Source organism: Doryrhamphus excisus, linkage group LG6, assembly GCF_037039965.1.
Source record: "Doryrhamphus excisus strain RoL-2023G ecotype Guam linkage group LG6, RoL_Dexc_Guam_v1.1, whole genome shotgun sequence".
Taxonomy (NCBI): Eukaryota; Metazoa; Chordata; class Actinopteri; order Syngnathiformes; family Syngnathidae; genus Doryrhamphus; species Doryrhamphus excisus.
This window is the reverse complement of record NC_136362.1, coordinates 14348938-14372871: the sequence shown is the minus strand read 5'-3', so window position 1 is coordinate 14372871 and position 23934 is coordinate 14348938. Positions and strand designations below refer to the sequence as shown.

General features: G+C 39.1%; 1 protein-coding gene across 3 annotated transcripts; it reads left to right on the top strand.

The window, feature by feature from the left end:
* Positions 1-13810: 13810 nt before the first annotated feature.
* prkacbb (protein kinase, cAMP-dependent, catalytic, beta b) lies at positions 13811-23855 on the top strand. Of its 3 annotated transcripts, none has more exons than XM_058068134.2 (10): positions 13811-14281; positions 19247-19302; positions 19378-19506; positions 20569-20667; positions 20757-20839; positions 20927-21053; positions 21135-21230; positions 21829-21951; positions 22022-22186; positions 22519-23855. In XM_058068134.2, the coding sequence occupies exons 1-10, from the start codon at positions 14236-14238 to the stop codon at positions 22642-22644; spliced, it is 1050 nt and encodes a 349-aa protein (XP_057924117.1). In that variant the 5' UTR covers positions 13811-14235; the 3' UTR covers positions 22645-23855. The 3 variants fall into 3 exon arrangements, with proteins under 3 accessions (XP_057924117.1, XP_057924114.1, XP_057924115.1); XM_058068131.2 differs by having other exon boundaries at positions 13814-14281; positions 19241-19302; XM_058068132.2 differs by lacking the exon at positions 13811-14281 and adding an exon at positions 17793-18840 and having other exon boundaries at positions 19241-19302.
* The last annotated feature ends 79 nt before the right edge of the window (positions 23856-23934 follow it).

Below are 23934 nucleotides of genomic sequence, written 5' to 3'. Positions count from 1 at the left end.
CGAAGTGATCAGCCAATCAGGACTATGGGACTGCAGGCTGGCCCTGAGAGGTGAATTAGTCTGATTGGAATCCTTCTGATTGGATTTGGAAGTGAGCCCTGAAAGATGTTTTGGATGGCTTTGCACGCTCCGTTTAAGTTGAGTTCTTTGTAACACAGATGTCTACTGTGGTCAATGCGATCGGGACTTCCTTATATAGGCTGCAGATTGCCCATGTATCCGGAAGTCCTTGGGACCGCTTATGAGTGTGACCAATCACAGCAGAATGGGCGTGCCTGGAGGCAATTAAACAGAATGGTTTTGGTAGGGAAACAGGAAGTCAATAGAAAGAGGTGCAGAACCTGGAAGATCTAGATTACATGTAGCTGCTCTATAGGAATCCACAACTCAGAGACAAAATACATGAGCATGATAAGTTTAAAATGTAGATCAGTGCTATTGCTAATGGTTAGGCCAGCAGAGAAGGCCTTGCTGGCCCTGACTGCACACCACGGGGCACCGCAGCAATCTCGGGTATCTTACTCAATGTGTTTGGAGTTCCCCTCTCTTTGAAAGTCTGTGTCTACTGCTCTACATGGGTTACCGTGATTTGAAACCCTGCCATGGCAAGTATTTGTTGTGTTATTTTTTCGTCTTTTCTCATTGGCTCTCATGGTGTCAAATGCACCACGACCACTAGTGACATGTGTCATCAATTACCTTGGACAAGTGCAGATTACAGTGTACACTGTGTGTTAGAAATGGATGATGGAGCCACTCATGCCGTGGACAAACAGTTCATTAACCTTAAAGCTACAGGCACACAAAAAGGCATGTTTCCTGTGGATTCAATGAAGGCACTTTTTTGGATAACACACTTCTCATTTACAATTGTGTGACCTCTGAGACAATTTAAAATTGTTAATTTTATAACTTAGTTATAATTTTATAAAATAGTAGAATATGGGACATTTGAGTTTTTGTTGCTAGATTTGCAATGATCAACCTCCTTCCATAACGTGGAAGAGATCCACACTGCAGGTCCAAATGTTAAGGGGTGCAAGTTACAACACAAATTATGGCAGTGGGACGTACGGATCCCGGGTTTAATTTCATAGCAGATTGTTGGCCCTTTGGATCCTCCGCTGACCCATGGTGCCACTGGAAATGGATGATTAAAATGCTTGGAATATTGTCACATGATGGCTGCTCGGGCCCCTCCTGCCCCCCTGCAAGATTGGTCAGGAACAAAAAATGATGTGTGTAACAGAGCTGGACCCTGGCGTATGTCTGAATACAGCATGGGCTTTATGAGTCTTTCATCTGATTCCGGTCTGATCCTTCTTAGCCTTAATTTGATGGCTGTGGTGACACAGGAAGTGCAGACAGTAAAAATAAATGTCATATATATGCTCAAAACTCAGGTCAAATAGTCTCATTTGTTTGTGCTACGTTTGTGCTGTTTTGTGCAGGTAAAACAAATATTTGTGCTGCTTTCGTTTTTGAGTTATTACAGTTTATAACATAGGTCAACCAAAGGTCAGCCAGCCCCTCAACATGCTCCGAATTGAACCAAAGTGGTGTCATTTGTTTGTGCTTGTTTTGTGCTATTTTGTGCAGTTGAAATAAATGTGTGTGCTGCTTTCATTTTTGAGTTATTAACAATTTACCCAATAACAATAACCCAATATTTACAATTTATTTTTTGAGCTGTTACATAACCAGCCCCTCCAAAATGCTTCAAATTGAACCAAAGTGGTGTCATTTTTTGTGCTGTTTTGTGCAAGTAAAATTTATGTTTGTACTGCTTTCATTTTTGAGTTATTAATGGTTTTAAGTTTTGGCCAATTACATAACCAGCCCCTCAAAATGCTCCGAATTGAACCAAAGTTGTGTCATTTTTTGTGCTCGTTTTGTGCAGGTAAAATGAATGTTTGTGCTGCTTTCGGGACAATGTGCAGGCTACCACCCCTGCTTGCTGCACACTGCTAACTGCTAATCTCTCGTGTCCACGGGAGGCGTGCTCCGAGCTATTTGAGAGCCATAACAGTGGCGATGCAGTTTCCAACCCACGATGCAGTCACTTCCTGTTAAAAGCAGTCACAGCGTATGAGCTGAGAGTCTGCAATAGCTAAATACTTAGAGCAGCGGCAGCAGTCGTTTTAGTCACTCAGAATGCTCCACTGCAGGTCCACGCCAGCAAAGTCATTCATCCTGCACTCAGACAAATGACGAGAGGGTGGAAAAAAAAATAGAATGGCAACAAAGGTTGACAACGCAACTTGTCAGAAGTTTGGCTTGCGATTCAAAGCCCTTTAATGGCAGCTAGCTGACAGGAAGTACCCTTCACAAAATAAATGAAGGTGAAAGATGCTTTTTTTCATGATTGCGACATGAACTGAGCTTTTTTTGTTGTTTTTATTAAAGAAGAATAAAAACCCATTCAAAACTCTTCACAAAGAGCCAGTGGCATCATTAGGCCTATTTTGGGGGGCTTCAGCACCCCCTAAAATGTTCTTAACCCTAAATGTTCTTAAGCCTTACCCCCTAAATAATGTGATATTTTTTATAGATTATTTTTGTATTGATTTTTTTTTTTTTACAAAAAATATCTCTGACAAATTTCATATAATAGGGCAAAAGCAGGCTAATAAGCAAGCCAATAAGCAGGCTAATACTAATTAGAAGAAGAATAATCAATAATCAGAAGAAGAATAATGATGATAGTAATAATAATAGGCTAATTAATAATATAACAATGATTATTATATAATTGATCACTGTCCACGGAACAGAATGGTTGCAGAGCTTGAGCAGTTTTGCAGTGTAGATTGTGTGTACTTTAAAATTAAAAGTAAATTAAATTAAAGTAAATTAAAAACAATTGAGTATCTCTACTAAATCTGTCCAAAAATGGGAAAGTTATATCCCGGTTCTTGTTCATTATTTGTTTTTGGGATGTAAAAAAAAAAATTTGAATGTCTACTACATGCATTCATATCCTGTGTATCCCTAGTGATGCCCCTGCAAAGACCATAAAAATGAAAAGACATACAGCGGGACCTTGGTTGTCGTTATTAATCTCATCAACATTTGTGCAGCCAATCAATATGTTGTAATCAATTTTATTATGAAGTTGTAATTTTTGTCGTACAGATAAATCCTGTGTTAAGAGTTCATTGTTTTAGTAAGTGGCTGGGTAGCTCAGTGGGCAACAAGGCTGTCACTTGGCACAGGGTTTCAAATTCTAGTCAGCATACAGCAATATAAATTAGTACCTTTTTTCTTTAATTCTGTCCCTTTAAATGACCACTAAAGGTCCAGGTACCAAATACACTACCCACCATTGTTGGCTACTCTGGTCTTCCTATTAGAGGTTAAAGCGCAACATTTTGTTCTGGCATGCACTTGACCTGGGAAATAGATTTTAACTATGGGCTAACAGGAAATTAACAGTTTAAAAATAATAATAGTACAGTATGGCACCACAGTGATAAAATCAAAATGGAAATTCTCCATTAATATGCTCCATCAAGGCCCCAGCATCCACACGACCCTGGTGAGGATAAGTGTCATAGAAAATGGATGGATGGAAATGCTCCATCCACATCTGCTCTCAGACTCCAACAGAAGGCTGAGTGATTGATCACAGGTTTAACGATTTAGTTGTATACTAAATTATGACACAGGTTTATGCACCTCTGCTGCAGGTCCAATTGATGCATTCTGCCTGAAGTGAAGTCATCCCTTGGAGAGGTTTACCTGTGGCCTCTGTCCCTGAGGCCAAAGCAAACACCTCAGGCATACTGTAGGTTGTTTACTGCTTCATATTCCTCTGCAGAAAACCAAACTTTACCTCATTTACTTGGCAAATATGAAATAATGATTTCATTACCAATGTTCCCGCTCATTTGTCAGGTGTCTGAGCATACGCATAAAGCACCATCGCCTGTGAGCACCTTGAGACATACACACCTGCAGTATCACACCTGTCCAAAACCTGACAACTTGTACTTCAACTTCCATTCTGTGGTATTTTGTATACGAGTGGCTTCAAAAGGTCAGTACTGCATATTTCACAATTCAACATTCTACACAGTTCTACATTATGGAAAATAGACCCCATAATTGAGACTGCACCTTATAATCCGGTGCGCCTTATGGTGCGGAAAATATGGTACAGTTTAGGTTTGATTTTAATTTGTTGCACGGCAAGGATTTGCTGTGCGTTGAGAACACAAGATCAGTGCGGGATTGTGCACACACACACACAACTTAGAGGGAATGCTGTATCATTACTAATTTATGGTATTCTGTAGCGGCAATTAAGCTTGTTTCAAAGTTTATTCCAGATGGTTCATTCAATGCTCAGATCTAAATTTGGAAAAAGGTAATTTTTTTCATTCACCTTGATGAAATCCTCAGTACTTTAACAAGGTATTCCACTGGTGATTTCTTTGTTTTTCGGCTTTTTTCCTGTGGTCTCTAAATAATTAGTAGGGATTGTTTTTGTTGCCTGAATGTTAATGCTCTCATTATTTATCTATTATTGTCTTTTTAATAAGGTGCAGGTAGAGAGACGCAAAGACGGTTTTATCTCCGCTAAGGTCAAACAATTCAGTACCCAATTGTTCCCTTTTACATAAAACCAAGGCTTTCTTATGACTGAACTGTGTCATTAAGATTTACGCTTGGAATACAGAAATATTATACATATCCAAACAATGGCAAATACCAAAGTTAAAAAATATTGCAATAAAAGTAAAGAATTGTGGCTCAAGGCCCTAATAGATCATAAATACTATGGTAATGGTAAGCGGTATTCCAGACACGAGAAGATTCTCTGGAAGACCCCTTTCGTTCGCGCCAGGACAAAGCAGGTATTCTGGAAGAAACCTTAAATAGCTTAGCGGTTGAACAAGATGAAAATAAGCTTTTAATGTTTGGGATTGACATGACTGTAAATGTATTCATCAAAGAGTATGACAATCTCTAGAACGATTGTGATGCTAAAAGTGCATGTCCCTGGTACAAATTATAATGACAAATTGACTTGTTTGATTCCTATGTGACATAACTATAACATACTGTACATTATATGATGACTGGTGGTTGTACAAAGGAAAAAATTGTATATTTAGTAGACACCGAAATTTACTACTGGACATTGTCACGACTCTAACCCTAACCTAACCCAAACCTAACTCTGACCTGATAAGGTCCTATAAAGTTTACAAGTCTCTACAATCTGTGAAAGTGAAGGCTGACTTAAGTCCAAAAGAACTTTGGAATTAAATTTTCACACTCTGCACGGTGGTCGAGTGGTTAGCGTGCAGGCCACGCAGCTAGGAGACCCGAGTTCGATTCCACCCTAGGCCATCTCTGTGTGGAGTTTGCATGTTCTCCCCCTGCATGCGTGGGTTTTCTTCAGGGACTCCAAATTGTCCATAGGTATGAATGTGAGTGTGAATGGTTGTTTGTCTATATGTGCCCTGTGATTGGCTGGCAACCAGTCCAGGGTGTACCCCGCCTCTCGCCCGAAGACAGCTGGGATAGGCTCCAGCACTCCCTCGTGACCCTCGTGAGGATAAGCGGTAAAAAAGCTGTTTTCAGGGCACCCAGAACGCTGTTGCAGTGTGGATGAAAGGCTGAAACGATAAAATAGTTTTAAAATACGTTTGTGTCCATGTGGACAGTCTCTAAGACATGAACATGTAAAAATTGTGAGCTTTTTATGAGATACATACGTATATGCTATACATTTTACCTGTTTTACCATGTATTGTAAATTACCTATTGTGAATGAAATTTGTTTTTTGCTGAAAAAACAGCCTATTTTCAGAGAAAAAAAGACTAAAAAATTGCTGATTTATTACGATATACAGTACTCATTATCTTAACATTTTTAACTTTTTTTTTAAAATATCCAATCCAATCCAACTTTATTTGTAGAACACTTCAAAACAACCACAGCAGACCAAAGTGCTGTACAGAATAATACAAGACATAATAAATTAAATTCACAAAAGACAAGGTATAATAAAAGAAAATTAAGATATAATACAAGTATTAATTAAAAAATAAACTAAAACAGAACAATACATAATAACAAACAGCTTCAAGCAAAGGCCATTGAGAAGAAATTCTCAGAAGAAATTTACAGTCAAGCGACCTCTCCAGTGTGCAACGGCAGATCATTGCCACAACATCACAGCATCATAAATGATCAATAAAATACAAAAAATTGGACTGGCGACCCTGAGCTTGGGAACTCAATGCTGTAATCTAATGGGTTCCTCCATGGCCTGCATCAAAATGATAAGTGTTTTTTGTGTAATCCTGCCAACAAGCCTATTAAATTAGAAAGCTTACAAATTGTTTTATTTCAAATCCACAGTGATGGCGTATCAGGGCAAAATCATGAAATGAATGAAACTGTCATTCTGCAAATACCAATACTTGTAATCCTAAATGTATTACTACAAGCAGGATACAGCAAGTGATGGATGACATGTCTGCAGCTCATTTTCATACTTGTGTGACGTGAAAGCAGTAGTAGCTGTAGGCAATGAGCATGTTCATCAGCTCCAAAACAGTCAAAGGTCAAAGGTCAGAGGTCTCAGAGTCAAAATGCTTTCCTGATTGTTTTTTTTTCATTCCTTGTGTGAGAACCCGGGCTCTGTTTTGAACTTTTCTCTCCAGGCGACCTTGCGTCACCATGAGCCGTTTGTCACGACCATCTAGCGCGGGCCTAAGCGATTACGACCAGTGTCATGTCTTATCAGGGGCGCCCTTGCACACGCCAGCCAGCTATGTGGGCGCAATGTCCCAGGTTTTAATATTCTCATGGGTCACCGGACTTGACTGTTTGCTTTGAAGGATTTATGTCGGTGCCTCGCAGCCCGTTATTGCCGCAAAAGAGGCTTTATGTCACCTCCGCAGAGGGAGGATGGATGGAAGGAGTTGAGGAGATGAACCTGAGCCTCCCCCCTCGGGTTCTTACGGGGGCGGAAGGGTTGAAAGCAGACATTTAAAAGAGCTCACTGCTGTAGCTTTCACTCCGACTTTGATTGTCTCAGCTTTGATCTGGTTTGGGTGGCCATGTTGTGCTGCATTATCCTCAAATAATCTGTCATCTGTGAATCGCTGCAGTGAAACTGACTGCACGTCTGGCCTGGTCGATATTTTCACTCCTTCATGCTTTACAACATAAAGTGTGAGTCACCTTATCAGCACATAACATGGACCGGTGCAAAAATATCAACGTATTCGTGAAATTGACTATTTTTTGGTCTGTAATTAGCTTCACTCATGCATGCATGCACAGCCCAAGCAAGCACTTTAATCAAATGCAACATTACCTTCTTGTCAAACAATGAAGTCGTGTAGTACGGACGAAGCGCTAATGTTGTACTGAAGATGCTGCTGTGCCAGGCAACCATTCAAAAATATGCAGTGAAATAACCATATCTTATAATTTACCCCTGAGTTTGCAAACTACTGCTACTTGCTACTCATGTGTAGTATATGATACTGTATGTATTTGATTTTTAATTTCCCATTATTTTGGGTCCCTGGAAGACAAAAAAGTCCCTTTGACTTCCATTATAAGCACCAATGCTTTGTAATTAGACAATATGACAATATGGGTTTATATTTTGTTGAAAAATAAGAAATTGTCCAATTTACTGATTAGAACAGATTGGACAATTTCATAACGTAGGTGATAGTGTTAACGACCATAAACCCCCCCCCCCCCCCCCCCCCCCCCCCCCATTGAATTCTGTTATAAGACCCAGCTTTCACCCCCTTGTAAAAGCAACATGCATTTTCTAATTTCTGGGTTTCATTTTGTTGAAAAACAATCCAATTTGTCATATTTATTGTTTAGAATGAGATGATTTTGACTTTTGATTGTGGTGGGATCCATTTGTGGGGGGGGCGGTGCTTAATTACGTAATGGTCCCTGACGACTATAATGGCCATGACACATTTGCAAAAAGTCATTATCACCATGAAAAGTAAAGCAAATATGTTTCCATTTACAGTTAAGATGCTCTGCTGTTGTGACTTGTCCTCTAGGGACCCAACAGGGTGGGAAATTAAGCCTGGGTGTCTCCTTGATCTAGGAACAAATTTGAAATTTGAATTTTATAATTGATCAATACATAAAAATCATGCAACCAAAGTAATGAACAGAAAAAAGTAAAAATGTTACCTGCAAAAACAAAAAAAGGGGTGGAAAGTTTTCTGAACTTTCATGTTTAGGAAATAATAGTAAACATGCAAACTCCACACAGAGATGCCCAATTGGAGAATCGAAACCAGGTCTTCCTGATCTTCTGACTGTGTGGCCTACATGCATACCTCTCGTCCACCGTGCGGTCTGCATGTCAAACAAATTAATCCAATTAATTCTCCAGTCTCTTTGCAGTTTAGATGAAGATGTAAAGACCTCGACTGGAGTCGAGGTGCCACGGTATATTTATTGAATTGTACTGTGTACTACAGTAATAATTCAGACACATTTGCTGCTCTAGGCTCCTCTCCTGGATGCACACAACAGTCCACACCGGGAATGTATAGCAAGCATTGGGCTGTGAGGTATTTGCAGTGTTCCAGCTTAAGCTCGGGATTGCGATGCCAAGCCCATTCAGCTCACAAGCATGTGCGACTGTGCTGGCACCGCTTGTGTGAGCTAAATAGATATGTAGTGATGGACGCAATTAGGACAGGCCAAGGAGATTATGAAAAGAAGAAAATACATTGCAAAACACATTTTAAATATAGTTACAGGGGACCTATTTTGCTCTTTTCCACTTTTCTGACTAGTTTTAGAATTTAGTATTCTTGTGTTAAACGATGCCAAAGTTTCAGATCATGAGGTTTGCGCATTTGGAAGTGAGCCCTGAAAGAAGTTTGGGATGGCTTTGAATGCCCTCATGTCAAGTTTCTCCTGAGCTCTACCACGCTTTGAGTTCATACACAGTAAGTCAGGAGTCCCATGTACCAGTAGCTCCTAATCATTTTTAAGTACTTCTCTAGAGGGTTCATTGATTTACAGTATGATCAACTTCTATACTGACAAAATCAGAAAGAGGAGTTTGGTAGTAGTCCGGAAGTCCTTGGGAGTGTTTGGGAGTGTGACCAATCACGGTCTACAGCTGGTGAAGATTCTGGAAGCTCTAGCAAGCTTTCTGTTTGGGCTATCATGACTGTATAGGAGTCCGCAACTCAATAAAAGGGTCAAAACTGAGCATAATAGATCCTCTTTAAAAAGCAAGAAGACCAGGTTATAAATTGTAGACACCCATCTTCTATCTATTTCCTCCCTATAAGTTACTCGCTACTATTAGGATGCTGCATGTGGTTTCAGGACATTACCCATTTCCTTCTCTGTATATCAAAGCCCACTCCCACCCCGTCTTACCACCTTCCCCTCCCTCCATTCTCTCCTAATTCACTCCAGATGAGCACAATGGGACATTTGATTTATAGCGAGCAGACACATGTGCACAAGCTGTGTCAAACAGCTGGCTTTCGAGTCCCAGCACCACTTTTAATCATGCATTTGTTTATATAATTCATTTGCACAAGGCACGGCTCTATTGTTGTCCACTGCAGTGCCGTGTACAGTAGGTTTTATAGCAAACGCTGCTTGTTTAATGTCACGTACTGGATAGATATAAATCATGTGCAAACAGAGCAGACGTCCAAGTGACTGTCAGAATGTATTTTTGGATTTATTTGTGTTGAACAAAAACTCCTTGTGCAAAAGTGAGTGACCTGTTGGAAAAGCTTACAGTGCAGCAGGGGTGTTCAGACTTGGAAGGATGAATTGTAGGCGATTCTTCATCCTTTTGTTATGAAACATACTAAAATGAATCCAACATCAGTCAAGATATTCTAAGCCATCGGTATTAATGCGATCGCCAAAATTTTCAAATAAAATTATTTTCATTTTCATACAGTAACATTACTGACAGTGACTACTGTAGAATACAATGTCAATGTCTTTGAATGGGTCTTTTGAATGCCTTATATTTGGGTTGAAAATGCTTAATTTAGGCAAAAAATATGTACTTGTTACTTGACAAGTATCACTTAGAAAGAGGATGCACAGTGAATGAGTGGTTAGCGTGCATGCCAAACCTGGGTTCGATTCCCCCTCAGGCATCTCTGTGTGATTGTGAGTGTGGTGTGAATGTATGTTTGTTGTGTGCCAGGGTGTACCCCACGTCTCGCCCCAGGACAGCTGGGATAGGCTCCAGCATGCCAGTGACCTTTGTGAGGATAAGCGGTATAGAAAATAGATGGATCACTTAGATCACTTAGTTTCCTTTAATCGGTATCTGAAGGACACTTTTTGTCTTGTCTTTTATACTGAGCAGCATGTCATCCCTGACCGCACATTCCAAGAGTAGTCAGCAAGCATAGATGAATTCCACTTTCCCTGATATCTTTTCTCCATAGCTGCAATCTCCTGATGGAATCGTTACTTACTTCTCCACTGTTCAATGGAAAGAAATCTAGACAGGAATGTATAAAATGTATCTTCACTGACATATTACAACCAAGGGCTTTGCAGGACTCCAGTAGGTTTGTCACCAGCTTCTTATAATTAATTGCCCAGTAGTTTCCAAGAAACTTTCTGCTGTGCATTTTGTCCACTTCCAAGAAAGAAACAAATAAAAACACAACTTTTATTCCAGACATATTCAACTGAATAATAATTATAACCAATAATAAAAGTTATTCAATGTTTTACAGCATTTCTAAACTGTTACTTAAAACATTGACTGTAGTTAATAATGGTTTAATCATGGAGACATATTGGTGCTGGAATTGATTAATTCAATGTCCATTAGTTCTTTCGGGAATCCAAGTAAATCACAGGTCAATCAATGTTCAGCATTTTAAAGGTTCCACTGTGTTCATATTTTGGAAAAACAAACACAAAAACTGTCATTGTAAGACTGGTAAAGCAGCTGAGACGTTTTGATGCCAGCCAAGTCATTATAATCACTGATGTTCAAAGTTGAACGCCAAGTAGAAAATAACGGGCAGAAAAGTGGGAGCTTCTCCTTCCTTGCTGCATTCATGCATTCATTCACCTAAAGGCTTAAATCATTCCCTTTGAAGCACAGCCCAGTGAGAAACATTAAAAGACAAAAAAGGCAATATAAATATGGAAAGCAGCTGTCCTTTGGGTTGAACATGACATGTTTCTGGTGAGAAGTAAACAGGAAGACAGTAGACATGAGAAGATAAGAGTGAATACAGATGCTGGTCACATTTTGTATTCCAACATTTATTCTCAAGATGGCATAAACTGTCTATGTACAGCAAAATAATTACAATTTGTAGTTTCCAAACAAAAATAAAAATTCACACAGCAAACAGCAGACGTGAGCAAAAGCACAAAAAACTACACAACAGATGACAGCTAATGACCGGACTGAAGGTTTTGACAATTGTGCAACAGGAGTCTGCTGCCCTCTTGTGTACGAAAGTAAAATTGCATAAGACGATTTTTCTTTAGAGCACTGCACATTGCACACTCACATTGCGTTGAGTTCTGTTTAAATGATCATTAGCAGTACATGTAAATGATACTACACCTTTGAAGCAGGGAAGACAGACAACACAAGTTATTGCACACTTCAAATTATGACTGTGCTGAGTGTGTCAACGGCAGAGGCGGAACCACCCATTCCACACTGTCATGATAATCACGCAACATATCTGTGAAAAAGACCTGACACTGCAGCTACAGTACATACCATCCATGATTGGAGTTCTTTATTTCACTGGATACTAATACTAATTTGCATAAAAATACAAATTATACATATCCATATCACTTCTTGTTCCCTGAAAATGGGTCAACTTAGAAATAATTATAATAATATAATAGTTATATTTAAGGAATACTTCTAAAATCCTTTGAAAAAAATAGCTTGGTACTTACATGTTGTCTCAGCCCACATCAACATAAACCTTTTGTTTTTATCTCAAATTAACTTAAAATATTGAACCAATTTTGGATAAAAATACAAATTATACATAGTATCCATATCACTTCTTGCTCCCTGAAAATGGATCAACTTAGAAAAACTTAGTTATATTTAAGGAATATTTCAAAAATCCTTTGAAAAAGAGCTTGCTAATTACATGTTGTCTCAGCCCACATAAACATAAACCTTTTGTTTTGATCTCAAATTAACTTGAAATATTGAACATAATTGGTTCTTTTTTTTTGTAATTCCAGGTCAAAAATGTATTTTGCATGGTCGCATTTTGAAAAAGTAATTATGTCTGACTTTACATCTGCATATTAATTTGACACCAAATTTTAACATATGGCTGCCATGACGACGCTACAACTTTCAAACATCAAGCATTCTGTCCCGCCCTGTTCCTGCTGTGAGCTTGTAAAATACTTTCCACGTAACACAGCCACCACTAGTTATGACAGCGATTTGACAAAGTTTAGCTATACTAATGCTATCTATCATATGTATAGACGTATACAATACTGCTTTGGCGTGTCCCATCAATTTTTATTGTCACTTGTGCCACACTGAAAAAAAATAGTTTGTTGAATCAACATAATGTTATTATTCTCAGTGGTTGCACAAAATCATTTTATCTGAAACTACATATTTTGATAATGATTTGATAATGTTGACTGAACTAATAATTTTCAAGTATAGTGAAATTAATTATGTTATGAAATTCAATACTTTTTTTAGTAAATCAAATTAAATTAATTTAAACTTAAATTGCACGACAAATACATTCATAACTATGAACACTTTAGTCACCAATTAATAGGGATGAGCGAGTGCACCACTATCTGTATCGATATCTGTATCTGTTACTCTGAATTATCTGTATCCGTAGCGGTACTCTGAGTGGGCTGGGTATAGACAGGTTTAATTGGAAATGGTCTGTACATTATTTTAAGTCAAAATTTGACTTGGTTAGCAACTCAGTTGCTATGGTTATTATTCAGATATATTTGTACTGTGTATGTGTGTAAGTGATCCTGGTGACTTTATCGATTATTTTAATGAGCTGTGTGAAGTTGGTGATGCAAACATGGCAAACAGGAAAGTCAGCCTTGTTGAGTGTATTTTTCTCAAAATAACCACGTTCCTATTGCAAGTAGTTTTCCAAGCAGATGAATAAAAAACCCATACTCGTCAGTGACTGATGCACAATCGTGCTCACAGTTTTGTAAAACACATCTTGTAAGTTATGAAACACATTTAAGATTGCAACATATTGTGAGGGGTGTAATATTTTAGTACGCTTATGACAGCCATACATGCAGAATGCTTGATGCCACTCTTGTGCTACTATGCAAGTGTACCTAATGTTGTGGCCAGTTAATGCAGGTTACCATTGCCAGTGACTGTGTACTGCTAACAGAAAATTAATAAAATTCTTGTTCAAGTTGTTTGATAAAAAAAACAATACTATTGGAATCAAAAATATTGTAATAAAGTAAATTCTGCAATATTTCGGTTATATGCTTTCTTAATGATTGTATTAATATTTTGATAAACATATTGAATTCCACAAATTCGTATTTGTAACAAAAACTTATTTAATAAAAATCGTATCGGATCTTCAAGACTATAAAGAAAAAAAATCGGATAGGATGGGAAGTCAAAAAGTGTGTGTGTGTGTGTGTGTGTGTGTGTGTGTGTGTGTGTGTGTGTGTGTGTGTGTGTGTGTGTGCATGTACGTGCGTCAGTCAACCATCTGTAGGATAAGGTGGGTCGATCACCTACTTGTCCTTAATGTGTAATACCAATCAAGTGTGGCATTTTGTGGTACAAAACAGTAGTAATGCTTTTGGTTTAATGGCTTCAAATGTAATCACTACGAAGTAGTTGTGTCCCGGAGGCATAACGGAGGTGGTGAGAGACTCCCGGGCGGGGGGGAGCGTTTCCCAGGCAGGCAGGCGGAAGCAGCAGTACCAGTGACCGCTAGCTTGATGTCAGCCACACGATAGTGGGAACCTTTCACAGAGAAAAGAGCGAGGGTGGACGGCAAATGACGAGCGAAGACCACTGCTGGTTAGGACATTGTATTAATTTTCGTTTGGACCAGCAACACATTTAAACAACATCGACCATTACTTTGTGAAACGGAGCAAGCGCTGCAGGGAGGTTAGCTAGCGAGCTAGCCAGCCACCGCCATCTCTCGCTCTAACGTCGGAGCCACCACCGTGCGTCTTCCACGATGGGGAACGCTGCCACCGCCAAGAAGGGCAACGAGCTAGAGAGCGGTGAGTCCCGCTGGTGGTGGTCCTCACCGAACGGGTTCAATGTTTTGTTTTATTATCACGTAGCCAATAGCTAGCTAGCTTGTGGCGACACCAGAACTGTCCCAAGCAACAGAGGCACGACTGTCACCCATCACTTTCCTACAAAAAACAACCTTTTATGTGTCTTTTTGATATTACGCAACTAGTTGGCGTATTTGTTGTGATACATTCTTCGGTGAGCTAAATGCAGAGCTAGCCACCGCAGTATCCCGTTAGATGTTGATGGAAGGGGTGGGAATTTAAAAAAGCACAATCTGTCATTATGAAAGTATAACAACAGCAAATTAGTTAATACATTGTTGTTACGGGCCTTATATTGACATAGCAGTTACCATGCTAACTGTAGCCGTAAAAGGGAGTTGTGGTGAGGGGGATTAGCCATCAGAAGGCCCCTGTCATTTTAACGCCCCTTGATGGTGGGAGCCATCAGGCATGTGTGCGTGTGTTGTCACTTCCTATTGGCATGCTACAAGTCTCCAGACACCTCATCATCTCTCAATCTGGACAGCACTGATCAAATCTGCAGCTAGAAGCCACAAAACCATGTGTAATTGTCTTGAATAGCTACTCAAACTCAACTAGAATGGGAGGGTGTGCTTTGCTTCTGCCCCCACCCCAGGGGCTGCATTGCCACATTTTATTCTTGGCTGCATAAACAAAGCCTTCCAGCTGCACTGCACAGTTGTTACCAAATATGGAAAAGAAATGACAAATGCACGCGTTCTCGTTCACAAAAAGTGGCACCATACTACTCTTTTTCAACCATCTTCAAATGTATGACCTGCAGCTTCTATTTAATGGCGTGGTTTAGGGTCCATCATGGTTTACAGACCTTGTCATTGACTGGAGCAGCTTGTCATCAGACCTCCGTCAGGGGATGAAGGGGTATTACAAGCTTTGAACGGTTTGACGTAATGTGACCCAGGCCGGTGTTAACGTACTTGTATGCTCCCATGTTGTCATGTTGTCATCACTGAACATCTACTGTAGAGTAAATCATCAGTGTTTCCCTGTTTTCCTTATGCATGTTTCTAAAAAGTGTATTTTGAGTGGCTAAAGTTAGACCACTTGTGCACCAGAGTTGAACAGTGCCAGTTGGGGAATATAAATAATAATAGCTTACAAGAAGTCATTTGCCTTTGTCATCTTGGGAACAAAAAAACACACAAGTCTTCATCTTCCATGTCCGAATTAAACAGCTTCATAATATCAAGACACTCATGTCAACATCCAGGCACCACACCTACATTCCGGTATTGAAAGTTGCGGCATGCACCTATTTGTTGATTTCGACCCGCTGCAAACATGAAGAATGTCAACAGATATGACGTGTATACTTATGGAGCTACTATTACATAAAGGTTTAGCAGGGTCACCTGTGAAATTGAGATGGACAGGTATTTTATTCATCTACAAGAAAACAACGCAGCATTTTATATTTTGTTTTATATTTTACATGTATATTTCATTTATCTCTTTTTGTTCATTTATGTCAGCGGGTATGATTTGTATGGCCATAGCACTACGTACATCACTTATGAAATAGCTGGATATTGCATAATATTTCTGATGGATCCTCCGGACGTCATAAGAACGACTGTACAGTGGCACCTTTGTGGCCTCCTTTGAGTCATCATAGTGCCTGGATTCTCCTGGGTCCAGGTATGTCTGTGATTTCATATTCATTTATTCGTTTTCTACCGCTTAGCCTCACATTTTTTCATTAATTTTAACATATTTGCAATCTTGGCGGTATGTGTTAATTGAATAATTCTAAGTCGCACAATGTTTTACATTATTTTACACATAAATTGTGATTGTCGCCCATTCAATTGTTAATGGTAAACGTCGTGAAATGGGGGCTTCGTAACGTGTTTTGGTTGTTTTCTGTACTTTTTTGCTCCCTCATGGAGCGTTTTCCAAAATACATATTTAAAACGATTAATTCTGAAGTATAGAAGACGTCAAGCTTTGTATAACCCGCTGGGTTCAAAGCTTCAAAAAAGGGGTGACTTATAGAACCTGAATAAAGTTGAAACATTACAAAAAAAGGGAAACGTTAAAAGATTGACAAAAAATTTAAGTTGTAATAACCTGGATAAAGGTGGGACATTATATTACCCGAAAAAAGGTGAAATGTGCTAAGAAATTGGAAACAAAATTGAATGTTATCAGAATGGGAGAAGCCCAATTTCACCCCAAATTACTTCCTTTTTTCCCAATATTGCAATTGTCTTCTCGCTAATATTATTACTTTTGTCATCACAATTTTCTTGTAATTTTAATACTTTGCTCTTGTACAAATCTTTAATCTTTCTATTTTAACCAATATATGACTATTAGCTATATAAATTCTAATATGACAATTTTTTGGCAATATTTCTCTCCCCTGCAATTAACATGTTCACAAAAAAATCTGCAACTCCAACCACTTCTGCTTGATGTTTGTGTCTTTAGGCAAGTTAGCTTGCTTAACAAATATATTGAGCCGGTGCTAGAAAAAACTTGCTGAAACCGAATGCACAGACCTCATTATCTGAAACTTTGGCATAGTTCAACAAGATAAAACAACATTCTAACAACATTTCCAGTTCAGAAAAGTGGAAAAAAGTTTCTGGGTTATACACTAAAATGTGATTATTATAGGAGAAGGTGGTAGCCTACTCGGGTCATTCAGAAGTCAAGAAGTAAACTTCCCTCCTTCAATTAAATAGTCAGCTCGCTTATTCTGCAGAGCAAACCTTGCTGACAAAGAATATGGTGAAAAGATAGAAAGACGAAGCGTACTGTGAAAGACCATGCATGCACCAGAAGTAAAAGTATGTTATTATTATTGGTTATAATTTGGTTACTTGGCTCATGGAAATGCATTTTAAAATATGTGGCTATTGACCCCTGCTTGACAATGCCAAAAAACTTCCCCATTTTGAGTACTTGTTTTTTTTAATAAAACAACATGACTCATATTTGCCTTGTCTGAACTCATTTAGTGGGGAAAAAATTATCAGGATATACAGTATATTGTTTATCGATATTCAAGCTAAATAAATTGGGATATAGGTTTTGGTCCGTATTGCCCGGCCCGACTATATTCAAGTTGTTAAAAAGCCAGGACTGTTAAACCTGTTAAAGGTGACACGGTGGCCCAGTTGCAGATTCGTCTCTATGTGTGCGAGTGAGTGGAGCAGCTCTGATGAGGCAACCTGGTTACCTACATTGCTGAATACACACAAGATTACCTGTGTTTACACTACTAAGACGTCTGCCTACGTGGATGGATCACTGACAGTCACAGCAGATTAGCATCCTTTGTGAGTGTGTGTGTGTGTGTGTGGACAATTTCAACAATGAATGAATGAATGAACAAATTAATTTGCTGCAGTTTGAAGATTGTCTTCATGTTTGTCTTCTCCTTTGGTCAACTGCAATATATATATATATATATATATATACACACACACCTATTATGCTTTTTCCACTTTTCTGACTTATAAATGAAGTTACGATGTTGTATTCTCGTGTTAAAGTTAAGAAGTTTGGGATGGCTCAAAATAATCGGATTGAAAAGGCGTGGTAAAACTGTTCTTTTGTGATGTCACAGAGGGATGGACTTCCTTATATGGTTCATAGTTAGGAAGGTGTGACCAATCATAGGGGAGTGGGCATGCCTGGAGGCGGGCCGTGGGTGGAATAAATTAAAACATTTCTATCCCCTAGTGGAGGCACGACAGAAAATAGCTGACAACTATTGATGCAAATGAAGCTGCTAGAAAATAACTGTTGCACAAATTGCATCATTTCCCGTTGATTTAATAATGCAAGTCAAACAATTTTAATTTAAGCTTATATATTTGGCAAAAGAACCGAACTTTGAGCCTTTATGCCCACATCAGAAGGATAATACATTTTGAGCTAGGTCAGTTTTCATTCTGTATTGAGTTCTGATACCAACATAATCCGTGTGTCAGAAATCTGATCTGATTGTTCAGGTGTACCTAATGTTTTGACTTGTGAGTGTATATTTCAACAACATTGCACATTAGAATGTAAACAAGGTCCATTATCATCATTACTATTTAAATTCAGAAGCTAATATAAACTGTGTAGGAGGTTTTTTCCTTATCATTTCCTTTCAATCTAATGTAATACACACCACTGATATTGTCAAAGCTGCCCGCAAATTCCTTCCTGCAGTCATGTTTATTGTTGTTTTGTCTACATCAACGCTTGTCTTTTTCTCTCTCTTTCTGTCTTCTCTTTTTCCGTCCGTATCATCCCATCCGTGTGGGTGGTTGTTCCTGCAAAAAAAAACGTGGTGATCAATAGAGACGTTTGGTATGCACATTCCTGCAACAGCAACAACAAAAAGATGAGATGGCAAAATTTGGTGCCTGGTCTCATTGTGCAAAAAGCTTCTCAATGTGCTTGCTGTTATTGTGTGCTTTGATAATAAGTGTGTGCTTTTTGTTTTTGTTGTATGTTCTCTCAATCTGGATATCTGCTGTGTTTGCCATACATCGGTTTGTCTTTGCTTCAAATACACTTCTGTGTTTATTAGCCTTCCCCTTTAAAGTGATGCACAAGATACTCAGAGATAGTAAAATTTTTTAACTTGAGTGTTGTGCTGGTCCCCTCCTCCTCCTTGACTAAGGCTACTAAATAACAGAAATTAAGAGTATACGGTGTCTTGGCATGCATCACTAGTCTTGCCTGCCCTGGATGTTGCCTTGTGTTTTGTGTTTTCTTTAAAACGATATGTCTAATATCCAGATGAGAGTCTTCTTTAATGACTTTCTCTTTCCTTCCCTCCTCTGATGCCCTACATTGCATATTTTTACCTAAAACCCTAATACCTTTTTATGCCAGTCATCACTAAGGGAATGTATGCTAATTACCGCCATTGTTTTCTTTCCTCTTCAGTGAAAGAGTTTCTAGCCAAAGCCAAAGAAGATTTCTTGCGGAAATGGGAATGTCCGCCACAGGTTAGAATGCTTGTTTCAAGTTGATCAACAAAACAAATATTTCCAGACACACTAACATGCTGTGTGTCCCTGCAGAGCACGACGTGCCTCGATGACTTTGACAGATTAAAGACGCTGGGGACTGGCTCATTTGGGAGAGTCATGCTGGTGAAACACAAAGGAACAGAGCAGTACTTTGCCATGAAAATACTGGACAAGCAGAAGGTCTGCTTTTATTTACAGAGTTATATTTACAGAGGAGTTAATAATAATAATAATAATTATAATGCTAAAAATGTGCAGCTAAAGTTAAAAATGTTATCAAACTCTTTACAGATTATATAGAACATGTACTGTATTGTATTTTCTGGACTACAGGTACAGGTTGCATCAATCAATAATGCATCATGAAGAATCTTATATAAGTGACACTGTATATAAGTCGCTGATTAATGCCTTAATCAGACCAAACCATTTGTGCAGTAGGGGTGATAGGGGGATTCTTGACTCAATAAAGGCAAAAGAACCAAAAATAATTTTTTGCATGTAAATATGGCACATTTTCGCCCCCAAATTAACAAATTTTGAAATGAAACAGAATGATTCATCATATTTTCATGAGGGACCAGTTCTGGGCCCCAGACAAGATACTCGTTTGTCCCCCCCTTGTCAACGGCCCTGGCAGAAGACGAAACCAGAGGGAGAGGTCAACGTTTAGACCGAGAGACAGACAAAACATACAGATACTGAAATAAGTCTATATGGATACAATAAAAACCTACATGTTTAATGTCAGGATTTCTCAATACCTGTTCAATAAATCTCAGAATGTCTCAAAGGACACACTTTATTAATACGTGACATGATGCCTGGATGCATCCCGGCATGTAGAAACATGTCAAACAGCTGTATTTTAACACCAAAGCTTCATTATAGTAATTAACTAAAATAGACTGAAACTGTAAATCATACAATGCGGATTCAACAGTGCATGGTAAAATACTTGCACGGGACAATCGCCCCTTATCAACCGCGAGTGTGCAATATTTTTTGCACTGTGCATGGGTAGGTGTGTGTGCCTGGACACGTAATGTTCCACTTGCCACACCATACATATTTCAAGTGAAGGGCTGTCTGTGCAAAGTGGACAAAAAAATTAGGTAGTTTATTCATTCATTCATTTTCTACCGCTTTTTCCTCACAAGGTAGTTTGTGAGTATAAATCCGTATAGGCAGGTGTACCTAATGTATTGACCAGAGTGTCACTTACCACTTTTTGTCTGTCAGGTGGTGAAACTTAAACAAATAGAACACACATTGAACGAGAAGAGGATATTACAAGCTGTCAGCTTCCCCTTCCTTGTTAAACTTGAGTACTCATTTAAGGTAAGGCATGACTCCTTTTGTTCAATAATTGACAGTCAGTTTCGACTTGATAATAGAAGATAAGAGTAATTGTTTGTGTATTATATTAGGACAACTCCAATTTGTACATGGTAATGGAGTATGTTCCAGGAGGAGAGATGTTTTCACACTTAAGACGGATTGGAAGGTTCAGGTGAGGCCGTAAAGAGGACTAAGGACCTACTTTGTTTTGACTTGCGGTTTGTGCAGACATTGATTTTTCTGTTCCTTTCATCTCCAGCGAACCACACGCACGCTTTTACGCCGCCCAGATAGTGCTGACATTTGAGTACCTCCATTCACTAGATCTCATCTACAGAGATCTGAAACCTGAGAACCTTCTCATCGACCACCACGGCTACATTCAGGTGACAGCTCCACATTGTTGGTGCATTCCAAAATGGTGGTCGCTTTCTTTGGTTCTCACGCGCTGCATTCCCATTTTTCAGGTGACAGACTTTGGGTTTGCCAAGCGGGTAAAAGGCAGAACTTGGACGTTGTGCGGCACACCGGAGTACCTGGCCCCAGAAATTATTCTCAGCAAAGTACAGTATTTTAGCACAGATTTATTAATGTCATATTTAGCACTTCCAGTATGTTTTTGGCATGTGCCATATAGATTGTATGTGATGGTATTTATGATTCTCCTTTAGATTGTATTTTCCCTTATGATGTACATTAATGCCCAGAAATGCATCTTAAACTACACAGACCTGCTAACATATACCTATTTTTCATACACGGCCCACATTTTAATCCTTGAACACACTCCTACACTCTTCGGTATGAATTCTGTTGCATTTCGCCGTTTTAATTGAGTTCAAGTATCTTCTTGTAGTGTGACATGCACCTCCAAAAATAAATTACCGAGTTGCAGAGACGCAAACTATTGTACATATTTTTTTGTCTGTAAAGACTTATTCAGAGGGTGTACAGCCCACCTGCGTTAACGCTTTGTCCTCCAACATGACACATTTCTGTAAATTCCGGACTATAACCCGCACCAAAGTGCCACAAAAAGCTAAATAATAAGCATAATGCACTTAATTAGTCATTTGTTGCTCCCTGGTTTGAACTAGGTTTTGTGCAACTTTAGAGAACTTGGGAATTGTCCTTACATTTGACATTGTGATGACTCTTTAGGGCTACAACAAAGCTGTGGACTGGTGGGCCCTCGGCGTCCTTATTTATGAAATGGCAGCTGGTTACCCTCCATTCTTTGCCGACCAGCCCATTCAGATCTACGAGAAGATCGTGTCCGGCAAGGTATACATCAAGAGAGAAGGGGGGGCTTTAATAACGACAGCATATCTGTAACGCCTTTTTATCTTCTCAGGTGCGCTTCCCCTCCCATTTCAGCTCAGACCTGAAGGATCTGCTGAGGAACTTGCTGCAGGTGGACCTGACCAAACGCTTCGGCAACCTGAAGAACGGCGTAAACGACATCAAGGGACACAAATGGTTCGCCACAACAGACTGGATCGCAGTCTACGAGAGGAAGGCAAGACAGTTTGTGCTGTTTCGTTATTTGATTGCAGCTACATCAAACATGTTGAGATATACGCAACTGTTAAAAATGTCCCATTCATTTTCAATGGGAAACATTTTGTGGAAATTTTGTAAAATCTGGGAATATACAACTACATAAGGAGGTTGCCTACAGCCACAGCTGTTAATGATGTGTTAAGCGTCAACGCTAATTGCTAGCTGGTTAAATGGCATGCTATGATGATGTTTGTTTATTAATTAGCGACAATGAGAGCTCAACATGTAGTCACATTCGCATTTGTAATTTGGAGAGGCTTGGTTGACACTTTTTGTTTGCTCTGTCAGGTGGAGGCCCCTTTCATACCGAAGTGCAGAGGCCCCGGCGACACCAGCAACTTTGACGACTACGATGAGGAGGACATCCGTGTTTCCGTAACGGAAAAATGCGTGAAGGAGTTTGCGGAGTTTTAAGACAGACGGCTTTGTCAGGGGATGATATAAGGGGGATCTTTGCACTCTTCTAAAGACTTGGAATGGAGACTTGGAGACCATGTTTTCCTCCACCTTCCTCCCCTCTTGTTTCCCTTTCTCAGCTCTATGACACGATCTTTCACACAGCTCAATGAGTTTGCCATGATCCTTTGGTGCCGATAACCTCTCACTGTCACCAACACCTGCATATTAAAGCAGACGCACCACTTTTCTTTTTTAACCCATCTACTGTTTATTTTGTACTTTTTGAAGGTCTTGGATGTTGTCCTGCCCTTTTAAACCATGAAGGACAAAGCAATGGTTCCACTTCCATGTTACATGGGGTCCTGTTACGTTCATGGCCGGTAGCTTCTCGTCCCGTGTGTGCATATCTGTCCGTTTTGTAAGATGTTTGAACACTCTTGAGTGTTTTAAGAGCATGACTGAATAGCAAAACTTTGGGCGACACAAGAAGAAGGAGACGTTCCTTCTCCCTTTCTCTGCTTTTGCCTTAGAGAGCCCAGCGAAAGCGTTGATCCTCCTCGGTATTCCGACCCAGGCCTACAGCAAGCCATCGCTGAGAATAACCAACCCTGTTACATTAGAGTATAACGCTATTGACTTGTTTGATCCTTTTGGGGTCTTATAGTTACGTATGCCATTTGTTACTCTTTTTTTTGTCAGTGTCTGCTCTTTGTCATATTTTTTCATATGTTCTCCAAGATTGCGCATAAAGACCCCTTATTACAATACAATGTGACTTCTGTAAATTCAAATGAAGTGAAAAGAAATCCTTTTATGCTTTTTATGAAGTGTAAAAGGTGAGAAAAGTCAATGTGAATAGCGTTGAAGCTCTACGCCTCAACATGGTTAGTGAAACCTTTAAAAAATATAATGTGCAGAATCGTTTATTGATTTTGAGAATTTAATAAAAACACAAAACTGCAGCTTTTTTTTGTTACCGCCAGTGAATGTTTGGTTTCAGTTATTTTTTTTCAAGGAATGTGGATTGCAATTTATAAGTGTGCATATTTGATGGCGTGAATATCAAGGTACAGTTTTCTTCACAAATACACTGGCTCAAGTAAAGAACTGCTCCTTTGTAACACCATGTATCCCTGTTACTGTTCAGCTCATATACGTATATGCATTGTTTCATATGTTTTATTTATACACATTAGAGATGCTAATAAATTTTATTTTTAAAAGTGTTTACATGGTAATGTCGTTAATGTTAACAGTTATATCGTATTGATAGTACAGTAGTTTGACAAAACAAATACAGGTAAC

Bases quoted from the DNA above. Each gene is read 5' to 3' on its own strand.
- prkacbb (XM_058068131.2), top strand. From the start codon at position 14,236: ATGGGGAACGCTGCCACCGCCAAGAAGGGCAACGAGCTAGAGAGCG. The intron at 20,668-20,756 runs GTAAGGCATGAC...GTATTATATTAG, and splicing joins AACTTGAGTACTCATTTAAG to GACAACTCCAATTTGTACAT. The intron at 22,187-22,518 runs GCAAGACAGTTT...TTGCTCTGTCAG, and splicing joins TCGCAGTCTACGAGAGGAAG to GTGGAGGCCCCTTTCATACC.